This window comes from Orycteropus afer, unplaced genomic scaffold, assembly GCF_000298275.1.
Source record: "Orycteropus afer afer isolate SDZICR_OR568_19922 unplaced genomic scaffold, OryAfe1.0 scaffold00079, whole genome shotgun sequence".
Lineage (NCBI taxonomy): Eukaryota > Metazoa > Chordata > Mammalia > Tubulidentata > Orycteropodidae > Orycteropus > Orycteropus afer.
This window is the reverse complement of record NW_006921666.1, coordinates 8,270,335-8,280,224: the sequence shown is the minus strand read 5'-3', so window position 1 is coordinate 8,280,224 and position 9,890 is coordinate 8,270,335. Positions and strand designations below refer to the sequence as shown.

The 9,890-nt window shown below is 36.7% G+C and overlaps 1 protein-coding gene across 1 annotated transcript in view; it reads left to right on the top strand.

Moving 5' to 3' along the window:
• Positions 1-9,890, top strand: part of BBOF1 (basal body orientation factor 1) — a 96,866-nt gene that overhangs the window by 73,883 nt on the left and 13,093 nt on the right. The window contains exons 6-8 of the mRNA XM_007941422.1: positions 2,843-2,913; positions 3,835-3,979; positions 5,006-5,499. Of these exons, the coding sequence (XP_007939613.1) occupies positions 2,843-2,913; positions 3,835-3,979; positions 5,006-5,499 (710 nt within the window). The remainder of the gene's footprint in view (positions 1-2,842; positions 2,914-3,834; positions 3,980-5,005; positions 5,500-9,890) is intronic.

Below are 9,890 nucleotides of genomic sequence, written 5' to 3'. Positions count from 1 at the left end.
TGTGAACTGCTGTATGAAAAGTGAATTTACTCTGTAAATCTTCACCCAAATCCTAATAAAAAAAAAGAAAAGAAAAGAAAAGACCAAAATGGATGTCAGAAGAGACTCTGAAACTTGCTCTTTAATGAAGAGTAGCTAAAGTGAATGGAAGAAATGATGAAATAAAACTGCTGAACAGAAGATTTCAAAGGGAATCTCAAGAAGACAAAGTAAAGTAATTTATAATAAAATATGCAGAGTCCTGGAGTTAGAAAACCAAAAGGGAAGAACATACTTTGCATTTCTCAAGCTGAAAGAGCTGAAGAAAATAATCAAGCCTTGAGTTGTGATATTGAAGGATTCTACTGGCAAAATATGACATGATGTAAGAAGCATTAAAAGAAGATATATGGAATACACAGAGTCACTCTACCAAAAAGAATTGGTCGATGTTCAGCTATTTCAGGAGGTAGCATATGATCAAAAGCCAATGTTATTGAAAGAAGAAGTACAAGCTGCACTGAAAAAATTGGTGAAAAACAAGGCTCCAGGAATTGATGGAATACCCATCGAGATGTTTCAACAAATGGATGAAGCACTGGAGGTGCTTACTCAGTTATGCCAAGAAATTTGGAAGACAGTTACCTAGCCAACTAACTAGAAGAGATCAATATTTGTGCCCATTCCAAAGAAAGGTGGTCCAACAGAATGTGGAAATTATAGAACAACATTAATATTGCATGCAAGTAAAATTTTGCTGAAGATAATTCTAAAATGATTGCAGTAGTATATTAACAGGGTACTTCTAGAAATTCAAGCTGTATTTCGGAGAGGACATGGAATGACAGATATCATAGCTGATGTCAGATGGCTGAAAGCAAAGGATACCAGAAAGATGTTTACCAGTGTTTTATTGACCATGCAAAGGTATTTAACTATGTGGATCATCACATATTATTAGATAACATTGTGAAGAAAGGCAATTGAAGGACACTTAATTATTCTTGTGAGGAATCTGTACATAGACCAAGAGCCTGTTATTCAAACAGAATAAGGGAACAGTGCATGATTTAAACTAGGAAGTGTTGTATCCTTTCACCATACTTATTCAATCTATATGCTGAGCAAATAATCTGAGAAATAGGACTATATGAAGAAGAATACAACATCAAGATTGCAGAAGACTCATTAACAACCTGTGATACACAGATGATACAACCTTGTTTCCTGAAAGTGAAGATGACTTGAAGCACTTACTAATGAAAATCAAAGACTATAGCCTTCAGTATGAACTATATTTCAACATAAAGAAAACAAAAATCCTTGCAACTGAACCAATAAGCAACATCACAATAAATAGAGAAAAGATTGAATTTGTCAGGGATTTCATTGTACTTGTATCCACAATAGACACCTATGGAAGCAGCAGTCAAGAAGTCAGGCTTCATATTGTACCAGGCAAATCTGTATCAAAAGATCTCTTTAAAGTGTTAAGGAACAAAGATGTCACTTTGAAGACTAAGGTGCACCTAACCTGAGCCATGGTATTTTTATCACCTCATATGCATGCAAAAACTGGACAGTGAATAAGGAAGACCAAAAAGGAGTTGATGCCTTTGAATTGTGGTGAAAATACCATGGAGTGCCAGAAGAACAAACAAATCTGTCCTGGAAAAAGTGCAGCCAGAATGCTCCTTAGAAGCAAGAATGGCCAGACTTCTCACCTACTTTTATCATGTGGTCAGAATAGACCCTGGAGAAGGATATCATGCTTGGTAAAATAGAGGGTCAGCTAAAAAAGGGAGACCCTCAACAAGATATATTGACATAGTGGCTTCAACGATGGGTTCAAGCAGAGCAGGGACTGTGAGGATGTCACAGGACTGGGCAGTGTTTTGTCCTGTTGTGCACAGGGTTGCTATGAGTCAGAGCTGACCTGACAGCACCTAACAACTGCAACAACATATAGTTTTTGTATATTTTGCTGTGGTTCCCATGGTGATTACATTTAACAGTCTAACTTTATAGCAACCTAGTTTAAATTGATAAAAATTTAACTTCAATAACATTTTAAAAAGTCTTTATTCTTATACTATTTGTCTCCTTCCTCCAACTTTGTTATTATCACAAAGTAAATATGTATATATGAGCCTAATAAGAGAAATTTATAATTCTACTTTTAATGTATTTGTTGTTTTAAATAATTTAGCACTCAACAACATAGGTAAAAATAAAAAAATCCATAAAACTGGCCTTTATGGTTGCCCATGAAATTACCTTTTCTAGAAACTTTTTTGTCTTTGTACAACTTTGAGCTACTATTCAGTATGCTTTCCTTTCGATCTGAAGGACTCTCTTTAACTTTTTTTGAGGGCAGATTTTGTTATAACAAAGTCATTCATCTTTTGTTTATCTGGGAATATCTTAGTATCACCCTCATTTTTTTTAAGGACAGATTTGCTGGATATAGAATTCTTGGTAGACAGTTCTTTTCTTCAGCACTTTAAACATTACATTCTACTGCCTTCTGGACTCGAGTTTTTAAGGAGAAATTGGCACTTAATCTTCTTCAGGGTTCCTTGTATGTGACAATTCTCATCTCTCAGAATTCTTACTTTAGCTTTCTTGTCAAGAGTTCAGGATCATCAAATACTTCCTTGTTTGGTTTAAGTGTCTGATTAGATTCTAGAGTTTCACAATAAATATTTCTAATTGCTCTTTCAAGTCCATTGATTTAGTGAAGGGGTGGACCTCTGGAGTTTCCTCCTCTGCCGTTTTGTGTCTAAATACTTAAATTTTTGATGTGTAAAATTGATTGTTACAAATATAGCTCTGTATTTAAACAACCTGTTTTCTTTGTTAGACTCGACTAGAAAAAGAAGCAGAAAAGAAGATAATAATGTTGGCAGAGAGAGCCCACCATGAAGCTGTTGTGTAAGAGACTGCTGCCTCCTTTTCCTTTCTTTCTTTTTTAATTTTCTTTTTGTCCACATGAACCAAAGTTTATTAGAGAGAGAGGAGAGGGAAGGGGCTCATGAGGGACAGAGAGAGAGGGGCTTCTGCCGATGTTAGCCTCTGGTCACTCCCTCCTTTTTCTTTCTGATAGCTTCTCTTACCTCTCTGGTATTTTATCTTTTTCATACTGTGTATCATGTTGTCTTCTCCCTTCACTCCTGGCTTGCTTTCTTCACATTTTTTGGTCTACTCTCCATCCTAGGTTCTTTCTCTTTGTCTCCTCTTTCCCCTTTACTCCCCACTCTTTCTGTAGCAAAATGGCATGGTGGAAAAAATGCGGGCTTTTAAGTCAGACTTGGTTCTCAACTTGCATACAAACTGACCTTAGGAAGATTTGTTAACTTCTTTAAAATTAAATTTCTTAATATAAAAATAGGATTAATAATAGCAACCTTACAGGGTTGTAATCAGAGGTATATTAGGGAAAGTAACACCAAACTGCATGGTATTAATAAACTCCCAAATCTTAATTTATTTGGGAGTTTGTTTGTTGCCTATGTAACAATCCAATGTGGGTCTGTCACCTGTCCTCTAATGGTGATTCAGGGAATTGAGTTGTTTCCATCTTGCACCTCAACCATCTTGGAGTTCATGTCAGGTCATGTGGACAGGAAGAGAGCGTGGAAAACTCATACCTCTGTTACCTGCTTTAGACTGGAAGTAACACATCACTTCTTATTTTCCCTTTAGAGAGAACTTAGTCACAAGATTCTCACCAATTATTAATTAACTAATTAATTAATATTAATGTTGGAGGATAAAGCAGTCATTGTTCTAGTTTGTTAATATCTAAAACTTAGGTGTGTGTTTTGGAACCTTATATCTATTTATCTGTTTTAGGCAACTGAATAATGCTGGAAAAAATGTTTTTAAAGAGAATGTTTATCTCCAGAAAGCTCTTGCATATCATATGAAAGAGGCTGAAGATCTACAAAAAAACTCCCAGAAGTTGCAAGAGACTCATAGTGTCCTTTTACATCAAAAGGTTCTCATTCTCACTTAGACTTTGTTTACTTTTTTAGGAATTGGATTGAACAACAAAAGTCCATTATAATAGTAACACATAAGGACATTTTCTGGACGACTCACCTTCCTTATCTGAGAGAATTAATTAGTGAATGACTTATGAGAAGCTTTAGATTTGGCTTTAAAAAGAAAATATTAGAAACATAAAACTTTCATCCTCTAGTACCCTATTAGAATACTCATTTAGCTTTGCATATAGTTGGCTCTTGAATCAACTGAGAATAGGTTTAGCTGTAACAGATGTGATAACAGTACCTTCACCACATAAAGGTTTATTCTCTCATGTAAGGGAAGTCTGGAGATAAGCAATCCAGAGCTGGAATGGTAGCTCACAAAGTTAACAAACACCCAGGTTCCTTCACTCTGCTTTAGAGTATGTGGTTATATCCTCAAAGTCACCTCATCGTCTAAGGTGGCTGCTGGAGCTCTAATCATTATTTCAAACAGCAGGAAGTAAAAAAATGTGCACCTTCATTAGAGGTCTCCCTGGAAGTCTCACACACATTTCCACTTTTATCTCATTAGCCAGAACTTAGATACATGGTTATGCTGAACTCCAAGGGAGGCCAGGGAATGTAGGTTTTCAGCTGGGCTTATTGCCTTCCTGAATAAAATCGAGGTTTTATTACCAAAGAAAAGAAAAACGAATGTTGTAATAGCCACAGTTTCCTGTGTATGGTTGTTGATGTTTTACTGTACAGTGCTTCTGGTTTTAGAATTACCCTTTGGTAATGCAAAACATGTTTTGGAATTTTAGAGTAAAGAAAGTTTCTTAATTATCAGAATCAGTGGATTGCTTTTACAAGTCCAGACAAGGATCCTAGTATGTTTTTGCTCTCTATACAGATACCAGAATATCACCTTCTCAACCTGGCATCAAACTCAAATCCCTTGAAGTAATGGAAGTTAGTCAGGAACTTTTGAGTTCTGGGATTATTAAAGAAAAAAAACTAATCTTTTACCTCTCTCATCATTCTGTTTTTAGGAGATCAATGACTTGTTGGTTAAGGAAAAAATTATTCAACTTAACCAACAGAAATCACAAATACAAACTCTTCAGAAAAAAGTGATAAGCTTAGAGACTGCCCTGACTTGTATGACCAGAGAGTTTGAGGCTGAAGTTTTAAAACTGCAGCAACAGGCAATGATAGAGAATCAAGCAGGCCAGGTAGAAATGGACAAGCTGCAGCAACTTCTTCAGATGAAGGATAGGGAAATGAATCGAGTAAAGAAGCTGGCCAAGAACATCCTGGATGAGAGAACGGAGGTGGAAAAGTTCTTTTTGGATGCTCTCCATCAAGTGAAGCAACAGATCATACTTAGCAGGAAACATTATAAGCAGATAGCACAAACTGCTTTCAACTTAAAAATGAGAGCAGCATGTGCAGGAAAAACAGAATATCCAAAAATCCGTACATTTGATGGCAGAGAGCATAGCACCAACAGTGTGAATCAGGATCTTATGGAAGCTGAGCAATGGTACTAATAATGCTTTAATGTGTTCTTTTTTTGTGTGTTGCTATTTTCATGCCTTTTAGAAAAATAAGAACTCTGGAAAGTTCAGTTTGATAATACCCACATATTAAGTACATTACACAGTAAATTACTTGAGGATAGGAACTGATTGTATCCCCTATGCTCACCATAGTATATGGCGCTCAGTAAGTATTTTCAGGAGGTGCCTCCCCTTTCATGACAAGAGACTTGTTAAAGAGACTATTTGTTCCATATTTTAACTTATTCCTTTATCTTGTTTCTTATAAATTGGAAATTAATTATAAAAGTTTGATTGTTGTTTTGTTATGTGCCATCGAGTCGATTTATTAAACATTTTGATAAACATACTTCCCAAATATTTTGTAATTTCTTTTGATACCATGAGATGACATTCATAGGTAATAATATCTAACTAAATATATAATTTAAAAAAACTAATATAATGTGAAACACTAATAGTTCTTTTTTGTGCAGAACTGTCCTAGAGATCGGAGGGCAGAGCTCCCCATCATTGTATTAACCAAAATGTCCCACAAATTTCCAAAATACTGTATAGAAATATACTGCCACTATGATAAAGGTAGCAAAATGCTTGAGACAGATGCAGAGTATATACAATGATTAAATTTGTTAGTATTTTTATCTGTTATAGAACTCTTCTCACTATAAACCTTGGATTAAATTATATTGCAATTTGAAGATTATTTTTTAAAATGTTATGTATTATATTAAAATGTAATTAGATTGTTCAAAGGTTCCAAATCAAAAGAAGATTTGGAATTAGAAGAACCCTTGCTATTGTATATACTTAGCATTTTATTGTTGCTGTTGTTAGGTGCCATCGAGTCAGCTCCGACTCATAGTGACCCTATGTACAGTAGAATGAAACACTGCCCAGTCATGTACCATCCTCACAATCCTTGTTATATTTGAACCAATCTGTTGTGTCAATCTGTCTTGTTGAGAGTCTTCCCCCTTTTCTCTGACCCCCCACTTTACCAAGCATGATAGCTTTCTCCAGGGAATGGTCCTTTCTGACAACATGACCAAAGTAAGTGAGATGAAGTCTGGCCATTCTCACTTCCAAGAGCATCCAGCTGCACTTCTTCCAGGACAGATTTGTTACTTCTTCTAGCAGTCCATGGTATTATCCAGCATCTTATTAAGAGTGCTTATTTTTCAATGGACTAATTTGTAGATTCTTTTAAATTTTATGGCTCTTGGGAATGTTGGGTATGCTGAATGGCCTTTGAAAGCCTTTGAAAGATAATACTCTTCTTCAAAAATGCCCCCTACTATAATTTTTTCTCTGCTATTCATAAGATTTTCCCTGGCCAATTTTTGAAAAGTGGATGGCCTCCTCGTTTTTCCTAGTCTGTCTTAGTCTGTAAGCTGCATTGAAACCTGTGCACGATGTGCAACTCTGCTGGTGTCTGAAACACCAGTGGCACAGCCTCAAGCCTCATTAGAACTAACAGGTCTATCCTGGAGGAAGTGCAGCCAGAATGCTCCTTGGTGGCGAGAATGACCAGACTTCGTCTCATATACTTTGGTCATGTTGTCAGAAGGGACTATTCCCTGGAGAAGGATGTCGTGCTTAGTAAGGTGGAGGGTCGACAAAAGAGGGGAGGGCCCTTAACGAGGAGGATTGACATGGTGGCAGTGGCAATGGGCTCAAGTGTAGCAAGAATCGTGGAGCTGGCTCAGGACCGAGTGGTGTTTCGTTCTGCTTTGCATAGGGTTGCTATGAGTCAGAGATGACTCGATGGCCTTAACAACAACAACAGCAACATAATTTTTTACTTTATCATATTCAGAAATTTATGAAACCATTTCTGTTACCAAGACATTTGCTGTAATTTACTCTTTTCATTTGTTTAGCCAAGCAAGTTGACTCTCTACAAGACATGAGGCAGTTTCTTTTATGTATTTGTCTACTGGAAGTTGTCAAAAATGAAATGGAATGCTTGAAGATCAATATCCTAGGCATCGTTAATTGTTGCTATTAGATGCCATCGAGTGGCTCCAAATTAAAGGGACTCCACGTGCAACAGAACGAAACACTGCCCAGTCCTGTGCCATCCTCTCAATTCTTGCTATACTTGAGCTCATCATTACAGCCAGTGTGTCGATCCGTCTTGTTGAGAGTCTTCCCCCTTTTAGCCGACCCTCTACTTTAACAAGCATGATATCCCTCTTCAGGGAATGGGCCCTTCTGACAACATGACCAAAGTAGGTGAGACAAAGTCTGGCCATTCTCACTTGCAAGGAGCGTTTCAGCTACACTTCTTCAGGACAGATTTATTCATTCTTCTGGCAGTCCATGGTATTTTCAGTATTCTTCACCAACATCATATTTCAAAGGCATCAACTCTTTGGTCTTCCTTATTTATTGTCCAGCTTTCACATGTGTATGAGGCAATTGAAAATACCGTGGCTTGGGTTAGGTGCACCTTAGTCTTCAAAGTGACATCTTTGGTTCTTAACACTTTAAACAGGGCTTTTGAAACAGATTTGCCCAGTGCAATACAATATCTAGTATCTTGACTGCTGCTTCCATGGGTGTTGATTGTGAATCTAAGTAAAGTGAAATCGCTGACAACATCAATCTTTTCTCCATTTATCATGATGTTGCTTATTTGTCCAGTGGTGAGGATTTTCATTTTCTTTATAGTGAGGTGTAATCCATACTGAAGACTTTAGTCTTTAATCTTCATCAGTAAGTGCCTCAAGTCATCCTACTTTCAGCAAGCAAGTTTGTTTCATCTGCATATCACAGGCTGTTACTGAGTCTTCCTCCTATCCTGATCCTGCATTCTTTTTCATAGGGTCCTGTTTCTCAGAGTATTTGCCCAGCACACAGACTGAATAAGTATGGTGAAAGGTACAACCCTGATGCATGCCCTTCCTGATTTTAAACCATGCAGGATTTCCTTCTTCTATTTGAACGACAGCCTCTTGGTCTATGTGAAGGTTCCTCATAAGAACAATTAATTTTTCTGGAATTTCCATTCTTTGGAAGCTATCCATAATTTATTATGATCTACACAGTCAAATGCCTTTACATAGTCAATAAAATGCAGGTAAATGTCTTTCTGGTATTCTTTGCTTTCTGCCAAGATCCATCTGCTATCAACAATGATACCCCTTGTTCCATGTACTCTTCTGAATGCAGCTTGAATTTCTGGAAGTTCCCCATCAATATAATGCTGAAACCATTTTTGAATGACCTTCAGCAAAATTTTACTTACATGTGATATTAATGACATTGTTAGATAGTTTCCATATTCTGTTGGATCACCTTTCTTTGGAATGAGCACAAATATCGATCTCTGTCAGTCACTTGGCTAGTAACTGTCTTCCAGATTTCTTGGCAAAACAAGTAAGCACCTCCAGTGCAGCATCTGTTTGTTGAAACATCTCAATGGGTATTCCTTCAATTCCTGGACTCCTGTTTTTTGCCAGTTCCTTCAGTTCAGCCTCTACTTCTTCCTTCAATACCATTGGTTATTGATCATATGTTACCTCCTGAAATAGTTGAATATTGACCAGTTCTTCTTGGTACAGTGACTCTGTGTATTCTTTCAATCTTCTTTTGATGATTCCTGCATCATTCAGTATTCTGACCATAGAATCCTTCAATATTGCAATTGGTGTTTAATTTTTTTCTTCAGATGTTTAGCTTAAGAAATGCTGACCATGTTCTTCCTTTTTGGTTTTCTAATTCCAGGTCTTTGCTCATTTCATTATAATACTTTGTCTTCTCAAGCTGCCCTTTGATATCTTCTGTTCAGCTGTTTTATTTCATCATTTCTTTCATTCGCTTTAGCTGTTCTCCATTTAAGAGCAAGTTTCAGAGTCTCTTCTGACATCCATTTTGGTCTTTTCTTCCTTTCCTGTCATTTTAATGACCTTTTGCTTTCTTTATATATTCCACAATTTGTCTAGTCTTCGGTCATTGGTAATCAATGCATCAAATCTCTTCTTCAGATGGTCCCTAAATTCAGGTGGGATATAATCAAGGTCATATGTTGGCTCTCACATATTTGTTTTAATTTTCTTCAGCTTCAACTTGAACTTGCATATAAGCAGTTGATAGTCTGTTCCATAGTCAGCTCCTGGCCTTGTTTTGATTGAAGATACTGAGCTTCTCCATTGCCTCTTTCCACAGATGTAGTTGATTTTAATCCTGTGTATTCCATCTGGTGAGGTCCATGTGTACAGCTGCTGTTTATGTTGTTGAAAAATAGTATTTGCAATAAGTCGTTGGTCTTGTAAAATTCTATCATGCCATCTCTGGCCTCATTTCTATCACCATACACAAAAACTAACTCCAGATGGATCAAAGACTTAAATGTGAAACCTAAAACTAT